General features: G+C 42.7%; 1 protein-coding gene across 2 annotated transcripts in view; it reads right to left on the reverse strand.

Moving 5' to 3' along the window:
- Nucleotides 1–23744, reverse strand: part of LOC146833110 (uncharacterized) — a 645049-nt gene that overhangs the window by 323827 nt on the left and 297478 nt on the right. The window contains exons 6-10 of one of the 2 annotated variants that reach the window (XM_085600733.1): nucleotides 19996–20211; nucleotides 11654–11779; nucleotides 8132–8287; nucleotides 6114–6161; nucleotides 4251–4292 (exon numbers count right to left, since the gene is read on the reverse strand). In XM_085600733.1, coding sequence (XP_085456859.1) covers nucleotides 4251–4292; nucleotides 6114–6161; nucleotides 8132–8287; nucleotides 11654–11779; nucleotides 19996–20211 — 588 coding nt within the window. The remainder of the gene's footprint in view (nucleotides 1–4250; nucleotides 4293–6113; nucleotides 6162–8131; nucleotides 8288–11653; nucleotides 11780–19995; nucleotides 20212–23744) is intronic. The other variant, XM_085600734.1, reaches the window with a different exon arrangement.

Consider the following 23744-nt stretch of genomic DNA (forward strand, 5'->3'; position numbering starts at 1 on the left):
CTTACTATGGCAGGCAGACATTCACTAAAAGAAACAAAGGCCATAGGCTCTGCTGGCATGGTGGGTGGCCAGAAACTTTAAAACAGGCCTTAACATTTCTGGAATGGTCTTCCAGGTAACACGGGTGTTTCCATTTCTCAGTTCTTTGAATTACCAATAGAAAACTGCTAGGACTCTAGCAAGTGGCAGAAACATAAAACAGTTATGGCTTATAGCTTCTTTAAAAATAAAGTAATTTTGTAACTGTCTAACATCATGCTGAGCTCTGAACAAAGTAGTGCACAACAGTATGACTGGCTACGCCTTGATTCAACTGCTTTCCAGTTGAAGCAAAAGATCACTGGAATCAATCCAACTAGATCTGGTTATTTATTTAATCTTTTATCAACTCATTTTATAAATCTTTTTCTTTTTAACAGATAGCCTTGTATGAGATATACACTTGTTCATTCAAAAAAGTGAATATAGACTACAAATACAAACAACATGTATATACATTTAACATTCCTACATGTGAAACAAAACAGTTTTCTATACACCAATCTAAATTCACGAAGAGGGCAAACCCTTCAAATGACATTCCTTTCATCATAGAAGGAGGATGCCCAACATTAGGAACATTACTGATAACAGCCAGGATTAAAATGACTTTATGGTTCCCCCTGACGTGAATAGCCACCATATGGCTCTTCCTCAATGTAATTCCAAAATGCCGACGTGTTTCGAGACCCATGTCAACTCCAAGGGTTCTCATCAGGGCTTCGTATTTGAATGGGATGGTGTAATCTGATGGAGGTCGCGTTTTACCATCATTGAAATCCCTTATGAACCATGTGGGGAGTATTTGATTCAAAAGCTTTTTGGGCGGCAGGAGCTGTGTAGCAATGGTTTATAAAGCTGATGCTTCACTTCTCTTCTTTTTGTTCATGTAATCCTTAAAACGATATTTTACTCAGGGAATTAATCACGTCTTCAAGAATGCTGGCCTGTCTAATGTTCGGTTTTTTGTTATCTTTATTTCCAATATTTCGCTTTGGGGCTGCACGAGAGAATGCTGCTAATCATGTCTCTGCTAGAGGAGTTAATCTTTTCTCCTGTCCTCTGGTGACCCGGTAGACTCAAGGGGGCATTTTATCAAGACAGGCGATAAAATTATCGCCGCTTTAGCGGCAGAAAACTGCAGCTAAAACGGCGATAATGGGCTTGATAATATGCTCTATGGAATTCCAATTGAAGCCCAGGTTAGATGTCCTTCACATCTAACATGGGCTTCAATTGGAATTCCATAGAGCATATTATCAAGCCCATTATCGCCGTTTTAGCGGCAGTTTTCTGCCGCTAAAGCGGCGATAATTTTATCGCCTGGCTTGATAATATGCCCCAAGGTTTGCTAAGGGATTTGGGTATAGCTCGACATCTCCGCGTGATTGTTCACAAGCTAAAGAGATAGAACTCAATCTGCATGTCTCTCAGTGGAAGTAAGCCAAACAGAGCTCTGAACAAAAGCACCATATCCAGCAATTAATAACAATATACATCTTTTTAAGCATGGCGAATTTCTGTCTTAGGCAAATATTACATGAGCAGGGATGAAAAATATGTGTGTGCCTTATATTTCATCGAGTTTTCGAGTATTTCGTTTTATATTCCAATTGTTTGAGATGTTCTACCCCTCAAATAAATGTGAACTGTTCCCCTTCTTTCTTTAGTGTTTATTTCCCCCACACCTTCAGCTTGCTTGAAAGTTATTGAATATTAGGCCTAAACATTCTAATTATTTCAGCTCTGTTTCCAGATGCATATTCATGTATATGAATTTATTAGAGAAGTCTTTCAGTTGTGCATTGATGCAGAGCGTATCTGTTGATACATGGCTGTAGATATAAAACTACCTGCATTTTTGTGGCCCAATCTGTTTCCGGTTCTTGCTTCAGTTGATAACTGAATAAGAAATATGTCTTAAAATTGCTATAATTATATGATTTTGGACTGACCTTAAAATGAATCCGTGGAATTAAATATTAACTTTTTTTGTTACCAACTCGCCCCCCCTTGAAAAATACGTAACATTCCTAATTCCTGTGAACAGTTTACTCAGTTTTTGACTTTGAAAAAATTATACCAATTTCTATTGATGAAAATAAGTTAAGGAATCAAACTCCTTCCACCTGCTGTAAACATGAGATGGAAATAGAGGAAGAACAGATAGACACTGGGAACAAAGGGGCATATTTACAACAACCGGCGATAATTATCGCAAAGCGCACTTAGCGCTAGGATAATTATCGCCAGCTAGCGCGGACTTTTATCGCTGAGATAGCGTGCTATTAGCAACGCTTATCTCAATAGCGATAAAAATCCTCACGCTAACTGGCTAACGTGAGATTATCGCTGGAAACCCAGCGATAATCTCACGTTACCTTGTTGATAGGGACTCACAAACTTAGCCATGATATCCACCTTCAATAGGATATCATGGCTAAGTCAGTCCTGAAGCAGGTGTTATGAAAGTAGCGATAACAGGTGTTATCGCTACTTTTCCTGACGCTATGCTTCATAGCGTGGGGCTTGATGATAGGAGAAATGTCGCTTAGCGACATTTCTCCTATCATGTCAGGTCAGGAACGCCCACTTTGCATCTCATTCGAGATGCAAAGCTGGGCGTTAGAAATCCTGACGCTAAAGCAAGGTTTCACGCGTCAGCGTGGCCTTGCTAATATAGCGATAAAATTATCGCTGCTTTTTGGCCGAAAACGGCCACTAAAGCGGCGATAATTTATTATCGCCTCGTTGTAAATATGCCCCAAAGCATTTATTAATGCTAGTAAGTGGAGGCAGAATTTTATCACTGTTGGAGCCAACAGGACACTTAATGGAATGAAACTTCAGGCATATAGGAGCAACTGACCTTTATAAAGGCGGTAAGCCTCTTGTCCGAAATCACTGGTTCGAAAAGTGATTTATTAAAGAGAAAACCAGGAAATCTACTGTATTCCCTGGTGAGAGAGTGAAACAATGTTTTAAGTTGTAGTGACATCAAAACGGTATGGCTTTCAGAAAAAAGAATGTGATTGCTGGTCTAGTAGAGCTACAGAGTACATGACAGGTTTGTAGGATTGTAATTTGAGTCATAAAGAAAAACATACATTTGATGTTTTCGTATTGACCTGAAGTTGAAACGTTTCTTTTAGTCTATATTCAATGACAGAGAAGTAGCTGATTAAATGCTCATAATTAAGATCTCAAATGTGATGCTTTATACGCGTTAGATATTTGTTCTGATTAGATGTCATGCACCATGTATTCTTTCATACATGGCCAAATTCAAAATCAGAAATTGGTTGCCTTAGCATTGCTCCAGCATTTACGCAAAATTCAGTGGGGCAGATTTATGACTTCTGGTGCATCTCTGCTAATCAGCAGAGATGCGCCAGAAGAGTTGCGACGCATCTGCCCACCCGTGCGCCACCACTGATGCGCCGCATTTATAATGCGGCGCACCGTGGCACTCGGATGGGCAGATGCGTGACGCATCCCCTGTCGGAAAGGCGGCGCTTTGCTTGAGTTGCGTCGCAAGCGCGACGCAGCTCCAGCAAGGCTCGGGGGTGCCCTATCCCTAACATGCTGCGTCAATCCTTACGCCTGCTTCAAGCAGGCGCAGGGTTTTGACGCAGCATGGCCTTAAAAGTGACTGAGCCACTTTTAGGAGGCGTCCCTGTGCCGGAACGCCCCCCCCCTGCGCCAGAACGCCTGCTTCTGGCGCAGGGCTTTACAACGTGACGCATCTCCCAGATGCGTCACGTTGTAAATACGCCGCAGCATGGCGCTGGTTTTGCGCCGCTGCTGCGTCACAAAAGTGACGCAACGGCGGCGTAAAACAGGCGCAAGGGGCTTGTAAATCTGCCCCAGTGTGCTCAGTAATTCACGTTGAATCCTCGGATTTTCACTTGAAACCAACATCATTAGTATATAACATTGATCTATATAGAATTTTGACCGTATGAAAAATAACACTTAAATTGTTGAACATTTCCACATTTTTCAAATGATATTGGTTCTCCATAGGATAAATATATCTCACCAACCCCTTCCCCTATCTGAGCAGCACCAAGTGGGTCTCCTGCTCTGAAAGGGGACTTCTGTTCTTTCACTATAAAGTCTTATTAGAACAGAGACTGAACTTGATTTGCCTGGGGTGAACCAAATGAGTCATTTGGGAAAGGGTCGCATTTACCAAAAAATGTACTTACTGGATATCCTGGAAACCCTGGGGGACCATAAATCCGCATTCCCTATAGATGGAAAAAGAGATGCAGTCAATTAAAAACAAAAGGGAACAATTACATTGGTAAATATTACAAAGTTTATTGTCTCCCTGGGACCACAAGATGGAACATTAGAAGAATTTGACTCTGCTAAAGATGGCTGCTTTGCTTTGATCTCACAGATTACTTGTAATAATTTTCCATTTTTGCCGTTTAATTGCACTCATTATTGCAGCTCACTTCCCTTCCTTATAAGTATGCCAACTTTCTTATATACATTATACAATAAACTATTTTACCAGGTGCCAGGACAGAAAATTCTCAAACTTTTCTTACTAAAATTTTAATATTTGAGAGCCTTACTTACTAACATTTTATTTAATTCTTGAGATCAGCAGGACGACCTTTAACTTTTTCCATACATGGATTTGAATTTCCATTTCTTTATGTGAAATAAATGTTTATCTGGTCTGCATCTCTACATTTTTCCTGTGTTTATGTCGTGTTGGCATAGCAACGTCTGCTCTGGTTTTAGCCCTGTTACAATGCTTATATTTGTTTGAGCTGCAAATGAATTGTCAGAGGGCAGAAGCAGTGAAATAGTTTCTGTAAGATACACAGAAAGATGTATTATTTGTGCCACACAATGCCAGATGGCATCTTACATCAGGGATCTGTGAGCTCAAAGTCCCTTGGGCAGCGTGGCCAAATGACTGTAGAAGCCCAAGTGGAAAAACTAGCGAGTAATGAAATATACATTGTTATTTGTATATACAGGATGGAAGCAGCAGGCGGGGTGGGGAAAGAGAGGGGGGTGCCCGGCACATTCAAATTCTCGAGGGACTAAATACAGCACACATTTTCAGTGGTACAGTTCTCCTAAAAACGAGGGTAAACTGTGACCTTGTTTTCAAGAACTATGGGACATATTATCAAGGACGGCGTTAAAATCATCGCCGCTTTAGCGACAGGAAACTGCCACTAAAAGCGGCGATAATGGGCTTGATAATATGCCGCAGAGAGTTCCAATAGAAGCCCATGTTCTGGTGTGAACATGGGCTTCTATTGAAATTCACAAAGGCATATTATCAAGCCCGTTACCACCGCCGGCGATAATTTTAATGCCGTCCTTGATAATAGGCCCCTTAGTTAGAAAATTCATTTCACTCAACAAGTAGCTAATCAAGGCAACAGTGGGCCAGTAGACGGTTGTAGATGGAAGCGGCTGATTCATAAAGGCATGTCCACACATGGGTTGTACTTAAATAAACAAACACCCTCATTTATGAGTACACCTTTTTAAAGTTACTTCTTCTGTGTTTTTATGTGTAATGAAGGTTTTTAACATATCTAAATAGACTAAATTGTACTGGGCTGTATACATGTACCTTGCACTTTTATGGTCTGATGACCGAATAAAGTTTATTGATGATGAGTACATCCTGACTTTTCACTTGTGAATGCTGGCACATAAACAGTGCTACTACTGCTGGGGGAGTACATCTGCCCCAGAGGCATGTTGTGGATGAACACCCACAAACATATAGCAGGCGCATTCCCATCCTAGATCCAGTTGGAGATTTGTCAGTATCCAGAGTGGGAATGGAGAGCCCCCCTCATCCTCCAAAATTGGTAGAAAATTGGTTACCCAGTGAGGAAAGTATGAGATTATCTAAAAAAAAAGTGTTTAAAAAAACCCAAAGGTAAATAGGTTCAAAGCTATATGTGAACTAATAGAAAACATTATATTGAAAATAATAAAATCAATTAAAGAGAAATCTGTTACAAAAATAAGGTCTAATAGAAAAAGGGAGAACCCCAACTTTCAGTGGTTTTTGGAATACTTACAGGCTCTACCATTGCAGGCTCGCCCTTCTCTCCCTTCATGCTGGTTTCCTGCAATGATAATGGGTAGAATGCATATCAACAATGTTGAAAGGCACTGACTGCAATTGGACTTAAATATTAAATGAAATGGCGGAACACCTAGCTCAGGCACATTTTGTTCCATTTCCTAAAATTTGCTACAAAGGTCTTCCGCTCCACACGTTCAGCTCACACTTCTACTACAGACGAGGGCTCTTATTCAGCAAAGTTGTGAATCAAAGAAATTGTGATATGCCGAGTTGTGGCTCTGTTGCAGTGTAATGTATGTAAAACAGCACCACTCAGTAATATAAGGGGTAGCTGCCGAGGAACCTTAGTGGTCATTGTGGGAGACTCAGCACACACTGGATGGAGCCCACTCTAATATGTCATGCGCACATTCGAGATGTATCATGTACAAAGCTTTGATTATGCATGACTCGCACCATCCTCGCACTATCCTGAAAACCAGATTTTATATCTGGTTATTTACTGCTATGATGTAGCAACAGTGGGAAACAAAGGTTTGGTGTTTGTTTGTGCTAACAACATATATTTAGGATTTTGCTTAGCCAGGTGTTGTCTGGTAAAGGCTAAGGCAATGCTTGAACCTTGTTGTCCACCTCAAAAACAGATAAAACCTACATTTGTATGGGAACATGCAGAACAAGAGTATATTACGTAGTGTTTTAATATAATTACTTAATAATAATAACACGCAGTGAGATTGTAGTCAGTACTGTAGTTAAGACTTGTGGTCGATCAAAATTCCTTACCTAAAGGGCTTAAAACAGCAGTTTTTTGCTAATGTTCTTAGAATTAGACACAGTGAACACAGATGCTTTTATCTTATTTGTAAGTAGTGCAACTCTACATGATCTGGATAAGTATTTTTTGAAGCACCAATAAAATATATGCCTAGGTGGTGCCCTGACCCACCCGCAGGGGAATTGATCCTATAGTGGTGACATGACATGCATGTCCACTTACTGCTCCACTTCAGGTGCCTATGGTGCTGTGCTCTAACGGAACATGCCATTTCTGACCTTCAGAGCGATGGAAATCAGGCTTCTATAGCAAAATACCAACAAGGAGCTCACTATCGACCTTATTCGCACATGTCCTACTCTTGGACTGCCCAATCTTTGGGCTCTCTTCTAGCAGAACACCCTTGAGTAGATAAACGTTAACTTCTTTGGAGGCTTCCTCCTCTGTAGGCACTTGTACATAACTGTCTCCTCCTTGCGGAGCATTCTCTGACTTCAGGCAACTACACCCCACCTTGCGCACAGTACCAGCTAAGTCCTGCCCATGCTACTCATCAAGCATCATCCTGTTGCTAGGAAATTGTCAGGTTATCCTACCCACACATCAGGCGGGCAACTAGAGACAAATTTCGGGGGGGGGCTGAAAGAGATTTCGGGGGGGGGGGGCTAAGTCTTCCAGCCATAGGCAGAGTGGCTGTAAGAAGGGGTGAAAACACAACAAAAGCCTCATTAACGAGTAAATGATCTTTTAAAGACCTGTGAAGTACTCGGGTCCGGCTGCAATTAGAGGGACGCCAAGCCACGAGGCTGTCTCAGCCAGGCTGACACACATGACGGGGGGCTGAAGCCCGGTGAGCCCAATGGGTGTTGCGCGCCTGCCACACATGATAATGCTTAGAACTGCCACCACCAAGTGCCAAACGGAGGATGTACACATCCTATTGCCCCCTAAATAATGTTGTCTCTTCCCTGACCCGCTCACAGTATCATCAAACCACTGACGCTGTAGAGTGGGATTCCAACTTGCAATTATATATGATTGGCCAATGTTGCACTTAATGTGACGAGAAGTAGGCAGGGAACCTACAGTGGATGCCTGTGTATAGGGATGCAGAGAGTCTGTACTGGAGATGTTTTACTGTACATCGTCCACATTAGATCAGATATTCCGTGAACTAAAGAACATATGTGCAGCTCCCTGTTGTGGCTTTGGAAACACAACTGCACACTCACCGGTGCTTCCTGGGTTTCCACCTGCCCGCGTTCGACAGGACCAAACCTGTCATGATCTTCCTCATTGTCATCATACTCCTGTATCTCATACTCATCTTCATCTCCTTTCTGGCCGCCATCTTCTTCCTCACCAGTTACGTACTCTTCGAACACCTCCTGTGTCGTAAACAGAAGAGTTAAACAATACCATGGCTTAGTGGTATCTTACAGAAAACATGTTTACTTTTAAAAATACTTGAAAATAGTGGACCTTCATAATTGTTTTGAAACTTTTTCTCATTAAATACATTCATGATGATCATCAAATTCTGACTTTATTTTTGGTTAAGCTGTTTTGATACCACATCACATTACTGACCTTGAAAGCAGGCAAGGTTGGGCTGTGGGGCATGGTGGGGAGGAAGTTGACAAATGACGGGATAGGTAAAATTAAATTTAAAAAAAGAAAACCACTTACCTTGCGCTCACTACTTCGCCGAGTTGGGGATGTGGCAACCGCAAGGTAAGTGGTTTTATTTCGTTTTTTATTTAATTTTACCTATCCAGTAGTCGATGGACTCTCCCCCCACCCTGCCCCGCCCCTTACCCCACCCCACCACTCTTACTTGTGCTGGCCGTGCCTGCTGGAAAGGCAGCAGAGAATTACTAAAATGTTAGTAGCCACAAAGAATACTAAAACAACATTTAAATATCGATATGGGTAACACACAAATTCTGAGGTTTGGTAGGACAAGTGCATTTTTGACCCTGAGTATTTGTAGGACCACAATAGAGCGATTAGGACATTCAATTGTCTGAGATTGGTTCTCAATCCCACCAGCATTGGGATCTTAACATTTCAAATTTGACTAAGAACGTGTAAACTACAATCACTGGTTTGAAACTGTTCAATTGACAATTTGTAGTTCATTTGATTGCATTGTAGTCTTTTCAGTCACAGGTAAATGGTACACTGATCTATGCTGCAGTTGCTTATATGTTTTGGGATGACAATCAATTGCATCTGATCCTGTTCAATGGGCTGAGACGCCTGTCAATCATGCGGACGTCTACTCCGCAATCCTTACTTATGTCGGCGCTCAGTCGGCCACCACTTACTTAATGGTGGCCACGATGCCAACACTCTACTGGGCAAGAGTGAATGGGGCTGATACTTCCTTATTACCAGGTCTGCTCTGGGTGGAACCAAAGTGGATGGCAACACCATTCAAAGATGTTTTTGATCCTATGTCCTAAAATCACAGGGCATGGTTTTGGTTTATATCTATCTTTTAGGTGGTGTTAGTCTTCTTCATAGGATAATACTGAAAGAATAGCTAAAGGAATAGGTCACAGAATTCAGTTTTACCTATGATAGGACGTTGCTCAGGAATCTGTTTTTTTTAACCTAATTTGAATATTCAATATTTATTACTAAAGCCCCAAAGGTGTATCGTGGAACCTTGAGCTCCCAGAGTGCGGGAGGGCTAAAGATCAACGTAGTAAGCTTTACAGACCCTGCTCTATTAATGCAGGGACACAAGTCAAGTCAAATTTATTAAAATGTTCGGTCTTTTAATACCATTACACCATATAATATCATTTCTTAAAGCATCCTATATGTAAAACAAAAAAGGACATTTATAAAAAGAATAACATCTTCATTCATTGTTCTACACTTCGTAAAATCAAAGACCCCATTATATTGTCCATAAAGTGCTGCACCCTAATTAATGCAGGGACACGTTCTCATATTGTCATGCTTGGGCCTAGTTTAATTGACATACAAAGGATTTACTGGAGGCGAGTATGGAATGCTAATAACTTCCGCTCTGGGCCGGATGTCCTTGAGCTGCTTGATAAAGGCGACAATAACAGAGCATGTGCTGTGGCAGTAACATTTATGGACAGTGTTCGCAGCAGTCTAGCAGGCGCGATGTAACTCAAGATGATAGTTGGTATAAATCACTTTATGTGCTGTTGACCTCCCAGCATTGATGACCAACGCAAATCTTAATTATTTTTATGAGGACTGGAATCATTCATGAATGAGCTTGAGGATATATGTGTTGTATTTCTTAAAATAAGTTGCAACCTAATAGCAGTTATGTATTGCACTTAAAAAGGTGGAGTTACCATCCACAGACTCGGTTTCAAAGTCAAAATGTCAAACTAGGAAGGTGAAGTCTTCCAAAGTATACAGTAGAATAGGAGGGGAAACACTTGAGTGGTAAAATTGATAGTAAATAGTTAATAGGATATTGCATTTGAAACAAGAGATGGCATGGTTAACGGATGAAAAGGAGTACAGGACCAGTGGCAATTGCACAAATGAATGTGAGTACATTTGAGAAAAGTACAATGTCTAGAAAAGATATAACTTATGGCAGTGACTGCACCATTTGGGCGTGCGGTGCAACCAAACACCCACCAGTTAGTCACCACTCATCACCAATCTCAGTGCCTGACTTTGGATTAGTCTTTCATCTTAATTACAGCACTTTATTAAGTACTAAGTACATGAGGAAACTAGGTGGGCACAGGCAGGGTACTAGGGGTCAAGGGGTGCAGGTAAAAATGCCCAGGTCAACACTTTCCCCAATTGAGACACAGCCTACCACATTTTACCAATTAGGAATGGGGAAACTAGCTTGGGTGAGACAGTGGAGCTCTGTTATCCTTTGCTTCTGTCTCTCTGCCTCTTGTATGGTGATTTATTGAACCTATGGAACTCTATAGGGGCAGTGACGCTGAAACAGAGCACTTTGTGATCCTGGCAGGTGATGCTGTTACTTGGACATTTGAGACTGCAAAGCGACGTATTATGTGCACCAAGGATGTACGGCTGAGCCTGGTTCTCACCAGGTCCCTTCAATTCATGCTCAGCCACAGGAAAGTGTACTCAGCCGGGGTGGAGGAACCTGGACACCAGAGGCTGTTTCTGGCATGTGATGGTATACTTAGCCACCTGGGGCTGTGAAAGGGTTATAAGGAACTTCTGCTCTGAGCCTGGTCATAAAAGGATAATTGACTAAGATGGAGAAGCTGCTTTTTTTGGGTCAAACTGAGTATTTTCAGAATATATCAGAATATATCAAGCTGATATTTTTGGTAAACAGTAAACTTTCAGGTAATGAATGACTAGCTGCTATTTGGCTTCACTAAAAGTTACTAACGTGAAAATATACAATTTTTGTGCAACTCAAGTCTACTTTCAAAAACTGATGAGCTCATGTATGAAGACAATTAGCAATTTACTAAAACTAAAAAGAAGAGGCTGGCATATGAGGACAATATGCTTTTCAGGAGCTATATTAGGGAATTTCAAAAGTATGCCTAGCTGGGATACGGTTTGTTATTTTTGGAATATTAATTGCTGATGTTAAGCTAGCATTTCCTTTTTACTGGATGGTATCTTTGGAGGGGCCAATTCGAGTTTTATCCAATTTCTTTGAAAAAAGAATGCACTAAGATGTACAGTTTTCCCATTACAGCCAATATCCCCCTTGAGAACAGATGGTAATATAACATTCCACACTTTACCTCATACTCTGGGTTGAGTGTCGGCGGTATCGTGGAAGCAAGGGCGTCTTCCGTTGGAATTGCAAAATAATCATCATCCGTGAAGGGCTCCTCCTCTTCCTCTGGTCTCTGAGTGCGCTTTGTCTCCTTGTGGTGTGAGAGAAGAGGGTGCAAACATTAGATATCAAACCTTGGAGGCATTGCTCGTCGCAGGAGAAGCTCAAATGTTGTTCCAGACGGCTGAAGTTGAAGAATGTGTGAATGAATCTCCAATGAGAACCTCTTTCACTACTCTCTTAGCCCAAACTGAAAAATACTACTTTAGTATGTTCAGTGATGAGTGATCAGCTTCCAGCGGTGCAGCAGTGGGGCCATGGGACATGGGGGCATTTTTCTTTGCAGTCAAGGAAGATGTCCCCATCTCCTAGTTTGGTAGTAAGAAACAGCAAAAATTGTCGTGGGGATGTCCCTACAAACACTTAGACGCTCGGTGCAACTGAACCTACTGCACTCTTGGTAGCAATGCCTAAGCCAGCCCCCTTAAAAATTAGAGTGATCTTTTCTTCTAAATGTTATTGTGTTGTGGCTATGCTGGCTCTTGACAAGGGTTCCTCAGAGCCAATCACTGGCTTTGCAGGGGAGTGAGAAACTGATGTGGGAATTGTTCAGACTTAGAGGACACTTCCTCTACTGCCCAGAATAATAACAATAATATCTGTGCTATGTCCACACTCCTAGGAAACCACTAGTGCTGATGGTAGGATTGTCAAGTCTGAGAGACAGTGAAGGACACATGTACACATTAATGCATATAATTGTAGTAAAACTATACTTGGGCCCTCAGTATACACCTTGGAAGGCCTACACTAGATGAGACAGGATGTATCCCAGACAAAGAACTTTAGTCATATTGTTCTGGGCCATAAATCAAAGGACATTATGAATGTCCCTCAGAGTTTCAAGCCAAGATGCCTAGAAAATGGTTCTATGTTAGACAATTGTTAGCAAAAATATCATCTGACAGAAACATTGTGGCATAAATATTGTTTACAAAAATATCGTCGCATTGGTTGTAGGTTTCCTATTTTCTATTTAGGTGCTGTGATATTTTGTAATCGATATTTTGGACACAACATCTATGTAAGACGACGTCTTTGTTGCGATATTATAGTACAGTAGGCTAGAATATTATTTTATAAATTATCTCCTATTTTTGCTTCCACATTGATCAGTCTGAGTTGGTCAAGAGATAAGCATCTTTCTGCTTGCACAAAAAACTGTATAGCCCTGATTACACGTGCAAGGCTAAACTCCGATCCGTGTGCTAACGCGTTTGCACATTGGAAATACGGGGATGTGTGATAATTATCACACCCTTGCAGTCCCCCCTACCCCCACCCCCTCCCCCACCCCCCTACGAAACTTTCTGGCAGGTCAAACCAGCCAACAATTATTAGGGGTAAAGACCTGAAAGGCAAAACATTCAGAATTCGGAGTGTTAAAAAACGATTATGCATGTTACGCCTCATATTCGGAGGCCTCTGAGGCAACGGTTTTTCCCACATGTAGCAAATACCTCCTATTCCATATCTCCTATTCCGAGTGTTTAACTTATGAATGAGGCATAACCTGCAGAATCGGTTTTAACATTGAAAAGACTGCCTGTTTTGCATTTGTTTACGGGGGTTTTCCCCATGATGCATTTCGGCAGGTTTGACATGCCGGAATATATCAGAGGAAAACTGGGTGTGACAATTATCACACAAATCAAACGTGCTTGCACAGGGATCGGAATTTAGCCCTAAACTCTTAATCAGGACCTATGTACTGATCCAGGCGCCAGTTGTCCTGAAGAGTCAGGACTTCAAAACGGCAGCAACCAGAACACTGTAAATGCATTTTTACCAAAGCCCTTTCCAAAACAAAGGGACCATGTCCATAAAACTATATCATGGCCACCGTTCACTGGATGATTCAGGAAATACAAACTCTACTCTGAAATTGAAAGTTTTTTGCACTCTAGGACATACGTCTTTGGCAATACATTACATTCACCCCAATACACCGCTTTATCAGTGAGAGGAAGGGGATGTGATCTACTGGTTGAATTGCTGGTTTCACGCCTGGTAGAGCCGAGTTCACCACTTCTAATTCAGCTTACTTTTCAGCTAAAACTAGAAGTGCTTAGAAGCCTGGTAAGCACGACTATTAACCACTGTACAAAGGCATGAACAATGTTGAATAGCAGTTGCCTAAAATATACATAAAATATATTCATTAAAATTCCGCTAGTGCTGATAGGCTAAAGGGCTATGGAGCAACTGCAGGACAAAATGTCATTCATCGCAACATGACGCGTTGATGGACGAAGCATAATCCATATGGGGGCGAGATATACACTGAAAGCAAGCAGACTGCCGGTGTAGATGGGGCAATAATGGAAAAGAGCAGGCAAAAATGGTGTTAGTCAATACAGCACAGTACAACACAAAACAAGCAACTAACTGTAATGAGGCTAGTACTTTGATTGTTAGAGCCTGCGTGGCCGTGCTAGCCCTTGATCTTTTAGTAGGGGTATGCATGTGTCTACCCTTAGAGCGTGGATTACTCTTGCTACATGGGCATCCGCAGATGTAGCATGTTTGATGATCCGATAAACCCCTCCTTGTAGGATCGGCATGTGAAACAGTAGCCTTGTTGGCCGTCAACCATTCCCCCATTTTTTGTGGCATGATGCGCATAAGCTCATCCTTTTCAGCAGTACTAGCATAGGCATCCTTTGTTGAGCATAAGTTACCCTTACGTAGTGGGACGGTGGGCATGGATCAGTTCTTCCCAAAGGACATTCACAGCTTGTTGGATGAACATGCCTTACATATCTTTAGGGGAATGACGTGCCAGGGCCCATCCTTGTCAGCAGTACTTTCATAAAAATGGTTTACAGGACATATATACCTAGTCCTATGTTTAGTGGACTAATTTGTCTGGTTGCATCCCTGTCAACAGGACATAATGAACCCTAGTTTTTCAACAAACGTGGAGGATTGTAACCTTGAAGAGGGGAAAAGCATCACTGGTCTTTCACTGCATGATCATAGAATTGTTGACTAGACATGCCTGACCCTCAAAGGCATCAGAGTGCTTTGCATAAACACCGGGTTACATTACACTGGGTCAGATTCATTTTAGTTTGTTGAACACAGGAAGATTAAGTGATGTGTCCAGACACATATGATGTTGAGCTGACACCAGGACTTCGAACTTCGTTCCCCAGCTCCAAAGTGAGCAGCTCTGGCAGTTAGGTCATGCATGTATGTATGTACGCAGTGGCACTGGTATAGCATATACTTGGAGGACTGATGTGTGCTGGTGTTTCAAGACACCCACTGCCCTCCCATGGCCCACAAACATAAAGAGCAACTTCTGTTCTGTCTCTATTTTATAAATCAAAGCATTGTTCTGTTCTCTCTTCTCTAGGTTTGAAACTCTTGATATAACAATATCATTGAGAGTCAGAGTCAGTCTATGTGCATTTCAGTTTAAAAAAAGGTACATTAGGCTACATCAGGCCGAGTAGTGGAAGTGAATAGCTGTGTCAGGTATCTAGAAGAGTACCCCAGGTTTACCGGGAAGTGTAACCTGACTGCTGGCTGGGGGAGTGTTAATGGCTGCCAATTGGGGGAGCATTTGTGGCTTAGGTTTAGGGGTATTTGTTATTGGCAATTGGGAGATTAACCCTCTCAGATTTTAATAGAATATTCCTGGTTGATAAATGGGTGACCATTCCTGGAAGACACTTGGCAGATGATTTTTGATGTAAATTTGGGAAATATTCATGGTTGAATATTGAGGTAATATTTCTGGCTCTCAAAGTCAGTTGGAGAAATATTCCTTATTTACGAGTGGTCTGAATTCTAACAATCGACAAATTGAAATCTTTTGAAGATAATAAATGAAGGCATGTTATAACTAATAACGAGAGGGCATTTTAGGATCACTATGTTATACTTCTTATTTCTTATAGGAGAATGCATGGACTATAATTGGGAAAATTCATGATTCCTAGTGGGGAACCCCTGCTCAATGGAAGGTGATTTTCTGTACACCAGCAGGTAGGGTACCTAGTTCACAAATTGAGCATTCATGACTGGGTTGACTGATAATTGATTAAAATTGTGAGATGCAATTTTGGGAAATTATTGATAATTGATGTCCCAGATAGCTTGTTGTGGGGGACATGTTTTCCAACATTTGGCACACTTGTGCAGGCACCTGTACACCTAGCCTGTCATAGACTTGTAGCCTCGTCACTGCTTGTTCCAGCCTGATCCAGTGACACCTTTGCTGGAGGGGTTTTACCCCTCACCGTTCAAGCTGGACAGAACCCCTGCCATGCAAGGACCTACTTAATGTGGGCCGCAGGGCGACTGCGCCAAAGTCGCACCAAAGGTAAGCCCATCTCCACCCATCTGTGCCTGGACCATGCCCAGCTCTACGACCCCTGTTCATTTGGCACCCAAAGATGCACTATTACCACGCTCTACACCATCAACCCCAGATGCCGCAATAAACACTGCCTTCATGATGATATTCGCTCCATGGTAGGAACTGTCACCTGTACACACTGCTACAGCACACACACCAGCCCACTGATCAGCCACAATGTGCACTTCTCACCACACACTCACTATGCAAACACACCACTGAGATTTAAGACCTCAGCTCCACCCTCACACCCAACGTTCTCTTCTTCACTGAGACCTGGCTCAACCCCACTTCCGCACCCAACATTGCCACCGCAATACTTGAAGGATGCAAGATCACCCACTGCAATCACATCTACAAGCCTGGCAGAGGGATAACCATCATACACAAAGAATCCATCCAATGCACCACCACCCACCACAAATAATGAAATTACCCCAGTCATGGAACACCTCAACTTCCTACTTCAATTAGACAGCAAAACCACAATCAGGGACACCTTCGCCTACCATCATCCAGGACCATGTCAACTTAATTGCCAACTTCATTGCCCCCCTCGCCATTGACTCCAACAACTACATTTTCCTCAGCAACCTCAACTTCCATCTCATAACATAGCATAACAGGTGTAGTTGTAAAGCTCACGATTACCCGTGGGTGTCCTGGCGCTGAATAACAGATGTTAATTGTTACCCAACTCAATGGTACTCATTTTATCGACCTCAGATGGATGAAAGGCAGAGTCGACCCACCAGGATTTGAACCTGTGACCATGAGGTCGAACACAGGCCTCTGCAGTGCCTGCTTTAGTCCACTGAGCCACCAGACCCGGCTATGACCACAATAACATCAACACTACCAACCTCTTAATCAGCATGAACAACATCGGACTCACCCATCTCATCCATGGCCCCATGCACACCGCAGGCCACATGTTAGACCCCATCTTCACCTCCAGCTACCACATCAGGTAAAGCCACACAACAGAACTCACCTGGGCTGACCACTCCATTGCCCACTTTAACCTCTCCATCTCACGGACCTATGACCTCTAATAGCCCACCACAGCTGGAGCAAAGTCTCAGCATTGATCCTATTGGCAACAACACCCACAGAAGGTCCACCAAGCAGGCTAGCTGGCACACTGAAGACCTCAGAACCACTAAACAACATTGTTAACAACTGGAAAGGCGCACCAGCAAGTAGATGACTGACAAGACTGCCTTAACCCTCTACCACAGACAGTTGAGAGAATCAAAGGAAAAATGCCTTAGCCTCAGCATCAAATCAATCAATCTCCAATAACAGCGCAGAACTCTTAAACATCATCAAAGAATTCTACAGCCCCTCAGATGCAACAAACAACATTACCCCCTCACAGGCACTCTCTGACAACCTTGCAAACCAATTCCATGACAAGATCACCAAGATCTACAGAAATTTAAAATCCCAGCACAAGGCCACCAAATTCTTCAAGCAAATAGAATAACCGCACTATCACCACAGACATCCGAATAACCAAATGGAGTCAGCTCATCCCACAGGACACCACATCTATCATGAACTCAGTCCACTCAGGGGCCCTTACCGACCCATGCCTTCACTACATCTTCAACCTATGCGAAGCAAGAGTTAGCCAAATATTCACCACCTTGTTCAACACCTCAATTGCCATGGCCAACTACCCTGAAGGCTGGAAACACTCAGAAGTCAAGGCTCTACTAAAGACACCAATGGCAGACCCCAGCGTACTCAACAACTACCGACCAATCTCCCTGCTCCCTTACCCGCCCAAATTATTTGAAAAATCCATCAACCAACAACTCTCCTCTCATCTGTAATGGACAGCCCTCAGCGTAGCTACCAACAACATCTGAGCCCTACTAGACCGAGGAGAGACTGCAGCTCTGATCCTCCTAGACCTCTTGGTAGCCTTTGATATGGTCTCCCTCCATACATTCATCACAAGGCTGCACAATATGGACATCCAAGAAGCTGCTCTCAGATGGCTTGCCTCTTTCCTCACCGGAAGAACGCAAAAAGTCCACCTTCACCTCTGAACACAAGGAAATCATCTGTGGAGTACCCCAAGGATTCTCGCTCAGCTCCACCCTCTTCAAAACGTACATGACACCTCTGGACAAGCATCGTTAAAACCCACAGACTCAACATCATATCCTACGCCGACGACACACAACTCATCCTGTTCCTCTCCAAAGACAACACTAACACAAAGACAAATATCCACAACTGCATTACAGATGTTGCAAACTGGATGAAGGACAAATGCCTGAAACTCAACATTAATAAGACAGAGCTACTGATTTTCAGAAGACAAACCTTCCCCTGGGACCAATCACGGTGGACATCAAAACTCGCACCTTTTCCTACCACCGCTGACAATGCTAGGAACCTAGCATAATTCCGGACAACAAGCTAACCATGATGATTCAGGTCAACTCTGTCTCCTCTTCCTGATTCTTCATCGTGCACATGCTTTGTAAGATATTCAAATGGCTACCCCAAATCTGAAGACACACCATCACTGAAACCTTCATCTTCAGCCGACTGGACTATGGCAACGCTCTCCACACACGGATTGCAGCTCACCTCCTCCAATGCCTACAGACTATACAGAATGCTGCAGCCAGACTCATCCTGGATCTCCCTAGATAAACTCACATTGCCTCATACCTCAGGGAACTCCAGTGGCTTCCTGTACAGTAAAGATGCTAGTTTAATCTCCTAGTCCATGCATACAAGGCCCTACACAACTGTGGACCCGCCTACATTTGCCACCGCCTGAACTTCCTTCAGCCCACCAGACACCTTCACTCCATGTTCCTTTCTCTAACCCTCTCCCCCGCATTCGAAGTTGCAGATGCAGAGGTTGCTCCTTCTCCTACCTAGCACCAAAGACATGGAAAGAACTACCATTTCATCCACAAACCTCCCCCTCTCTTCCATACTTCCGAAAGTTCCTGAAGAACTGCCTATTCAGATAATCAACTGGACCTTGACAGCCCCTGGATACCCTCAAGGGTGACAAGTAGTGCTCTATAAATTTACTGATAGATTGATTGACTTGTGGCTACAGTTGGATACACAGACAGTAGGTAATGTCGGGAAATTTCACTGCAAGAATGGTTTAACATTTTGCATAGTTCTTTACAAAAAAAATGCTGAGTTCAACTTCCAAAACACAATATACAATGATGTCATAAAACCTGTAACTGAAAGGCTTTTGCTGTGTGATTCTATGCAGGTAGGAGTCTGGGAGATGGCAATGGACGGTCAAAATATGTGAATTTGTAACGTTTGTGTTTTTCGGTTTACTTCTGAGATCTGTATAGCGTATACATTCCTCTAATGATGTCCTGGGAGCTGAGAAACATCCATAACTCAACACAATACTTTAAGCCAGTGACAGCAATTCTTTGAAAGAAATGGGCTTTCAACAAGTTGTCCACAAACAATCACAACTAATTACTGGGCTATTAGAGGGTGTTTAGCAGAAATGCAATCTAAACGCGTCCACCGAGTGGTGACATTGCCACTTCTCAAAGAGACCACTGCAGTTCAAGATAAGTATACAAAGTCTAGCCTTAACTTTCCCACAGACCACCCACAGAGACCCTCATGTGTGCCTCAACTTGCATCCACCTTCCAGTGAGTGAAACAGAGCCCAATACTAAGGAAGCGATGGAAGCGAGACAGCGGACAAGTTAGGAGTTGTGCTGAGATCTACAGTAAAGCAGAAACTAAGGTGAAGTGTTAAAGGTTTTGCAGCATCTTTTAGAAGGGATTAGCCAGGGCCATGCAGGTTTATGATGATGGTGATCGTGGTAGTGGCGGCGAGCAACTCGCAGAAGCTCTACCTTCACCCAAGTTGCTGTGGTGGGCATCACTGTGCTTGGCATCACTGTGCTAGGCATCACTGTGGTAGGCATCAATGTGCTAGGCATCACTGTGGTAGGTATCACTGTAGTTGGTATCGCTGTTGGGTCCTCAGGAAGTGCCTTTCTCTTCTTCTTCTTGCCCTTTCTGTCTTTCCTGTTTTTACCCTTTTTGCGTGGGCGTGTGTCCGGCCCAGCCTGCAACCCGGGGAAGAAGAATAGAGACAGAAACACAAGAGAGACAAAGAGGATAAAGGGACACACCAAAGACCATTCCACATGAGTGTTTGAAGCAACATTAAAGTCACAGATCGGATTATTCCTTGTATTGTAGTTGCCCACATACTTAACAGAAAGTAACATGAAAAGATACTAGTGATAGGCAACAAGAAACTCACCACCAAGGGTTAAAAAAGGCAGAAACCATTGGATATAAAATGCAGAGAGAGAGCACTTCCTAATACTCACAGTTAAAAGTACCACCTCAGAGTCACAATGCTCCCAGTCAGTTGTATGACACAACCACGCATGACCACACCACGTGTTCCTTAACAATGTGGTCGGAACAATGAATGCGTCTTAACCATGCATTCCTTTACCACGCAAGTCTTTACATCAACTTGCCTTAGGAAAAGCGCTATTCTAAAAGTATAATTTACTATTCCAACTCCAGTCTGAGCAACAGTAGGGAAAGCGCTGGCTTTAAAGCCCAACGCTGCTTTACCTAAGGTATGTCATTGTAACGACATGCATGGTAAAGGAACGCGTGGCTAGGACGCATTCATTGGTCTGACCGTGTTGCAGAGGCAACGCATAGTTCAACCGTCGTTGTAATTGGTGTTTCCCTTCCCAGTTCCAGGTAAGCACCTTTTTGCTCTTCAGCAAAATACAGGCAGCCATGCACACTCTGTAACTATGTCAAGAGGCTCCTGAAAGTGTTTAACCTGAGTCTGTGACACACAAATTAGGATTTAGAGATTATAGTGTAAACTGGGTAATCACATGGCCTGTTGAATTGTACTTTATGGGGCACGAATGGGTGCAACACCAAAGACAGTCAGGCTTGAAACCCTATGGTGAGCCATGCCAGCACAGAAGTGCACGAGCTGCATTTATACTTTAATAATGCCTTTAAAAGTATTGACTCTGTGCTGTGAGGTTAAAAAATTGTCATTTTTGTTATCTTCACTATTGCCGATGTTATAATTGCATTATTATTAACATTATTTCTTCAAAGCACCAGAAATAAGCTAAGCGACCAAAACACTGAGAATAAAAAAAAGAGTAAAACGTGACATTACTACAAAGAGATGAATCAAACAGGAGGTGGTGATTAGTCAACCAATAAAAACAGAGTCCCTTTGGTGGATGGCATACTTGCAGAGAATGGCAAACTTCTTCAAGGGATAGGAGCAAGCATGGAGGGTTCACGTTGTTGTACAGAGATGAGCCAGAATGATAAGTGGACTGGCATGTGACAATGGCCTCACAAAATCGACAAATAAGGTTAAAGTCTTTGAGTTTATCGATGCCAGATTGTCTTATATGAATGTGAAATGTGTGTAGGTTGAATAGATGGTTGAATGAATGGAACAGCGGTGTTAATTAATCACTACTGAGAACACTGCTTTGCCAGGTGGCAATCTGAGAAGGGGTGCACTTTCTTATTTCCACCAGTAGTAATAGGAACTTACGCCTATTGGTAAATACAGCAGGTGGTAACTATCTTTAACAATAAAAATATGACCTGATAAACACATCAGAGTAGGCTGCGGGCAACGTTTCCAGTGTACAATCACAGGGAAAATGTACAGCCAGTTGTATAAAATAAAAATAATGCTGGAAAGAAAACCTTGTTGGAGTTGCGAGGACCATGACTTGGAAGTAAAAACCCCTCTAACGTTCTCACCTTAGAGCAGTCTTCAAAATTTTAATGCTGCCCCCTGTGAAAAAGTAAAATCATCGCCCTCCCACTCAAACTTTTTCACAATTATTCTATTAAATTGGCAATGTTTAAATATGTCTAGGCATAGTTAAACTTTACAGTTAAGTTCTATAACTATTTTAAAAACAGAATCAAGTGCATGATTGCCAAACATTCTATTCTGGTCAGGCAGGCCTTACTAACACGTGAAAGTATCCACAGTGTGATTATCAGAAATGGGGGTGGGGGATTTGGAGTCTCTTCCCTTTTGACACCTTCCCCTACCCAGGATATAAATGACAAAAGATGTTAGGGATGGCCCATTACAGGGCAGCTTACTGCCACTCATTTTTTCCCCCGCTGAAAACAAAGTGCTGTTATAATACTTCTGTTGGCCAGAGCCTGTCAACCCGCCACCCCCCTTCCCCCAAGATCACTTAATGCCACCCTAAGCCCCCCACAGTTTGAAAACCCCTGCCTTAGAGTAGGCTCGCTGACATCCATTTTGTATTTAAAAGAAAGACCGTAGGTGAGCAGTTCCTCAAGGGGGGAATAAAGAGAACAAGGGAAAAGAACAGGTCTCTTATTGATTGCCCTCACACACCGAGCAAGGTGTCATGCTTCATCATTGGGCTGTGCTCCTCTTCGGGCCGGCGCTGCAATGCCCGACGGGCTCCCGCAAAGGGGCTCTTTGTCGGAGATCTTTTAAGAGACAGCCGTTTGGGTGAGTGGGGGTAAGTGAGCAGTGTAGTGAGTGAGTGTGCTAGTGGTCTTAAAATAAATCTGACGTTGCCACAGGGAATTGCATTTATTCAGGTGGTGTGCCAACCTAATTAAAATCTGTGAGCCCTGTCTGGATAGTTAATGCTCCACAGGGACTAATGTATGAGTGTGGTCAACATGTTTCTTGCCTACTGCCCCTAACGGATCGCTCGGCAATTCTTCAGGACCGTGGTTGTGGGAGATAGTGCTCAGAAATTACTCTACTACAATGCAAGTGAGAATAAATTTAGTACATCACCAGCAGAATTCTATGCGGTCCCAGGGAGGTGGAGGGACCGGCAAGAAAGAGACCCCTAGTTGTGGGGTTGTGGTTAGACGGGTTTGCCGAAAGAACGAATTGTTGCTCACCATACGGGGGGCGTGCAACTAGCGATGCTCCTACCCTGGCTCCGGCTCCCGTCGAATCCATTTTGTATTTACCTTTGAATGTAATTTTTTCACCAGCACTAACCTGACTGGGTGGAGTTTACCGCTTGCTCCTGTGTTCCCATTCTGTGATTGGCAGTATTTTCCCAGCGGCATCAAATGCCAAACAGCTCCTGCAGAATTTATACTACCTTTTTTGCTGTGATTATACTACTTTTTCTATAACTAAGCCAATTATCATCAAACATCAGTTGTGATTAAATAACTTAATTAAAATTATGTTAACAACCTAGGTATGGATAAAAGATCAGCTTTCCTCTCGCAACTTGCAGGTGTTAGAGCGGTTTCAGAAGCAAGAGCATGGGAGAGATATATTTGATCCTCTAGGGAGCCTGTACCACCGAGACGGTCCCTGGGGTCAAGTCCTTTAAAAAAACAGAATGATGCTTTTTTGTTCAGGGTTCCCAGTTGAACCCTGTGTTATATCTATAGCTCCTTGTTTTATGGTATATAGTTTTTTTTAACATTTCAGTCTGTATGTATCCATATTTATTTTTTGGCCATCTTATTGGTATTTTTCCATATTTATTTTGCTTTGTGACAGTAAATAGAGGCATCAAATGGTATATTTCCATATCTATTTAACTCATACACTTTG

This window comes from Triturus cristatus, chromosome 4_2, assembly GCF_964204655.1.
Source record: "Triturus cristatus chromosome 4_2, aTriCri1.1, whole genome shotgun sequence".
NCBI classification, from domain to species: domain Eukaryota; kingdom Metazoa; phylum Chordata; class Amphibia; order Caudata; family Salamandridae; genus Triturus; species Triturus cristatus.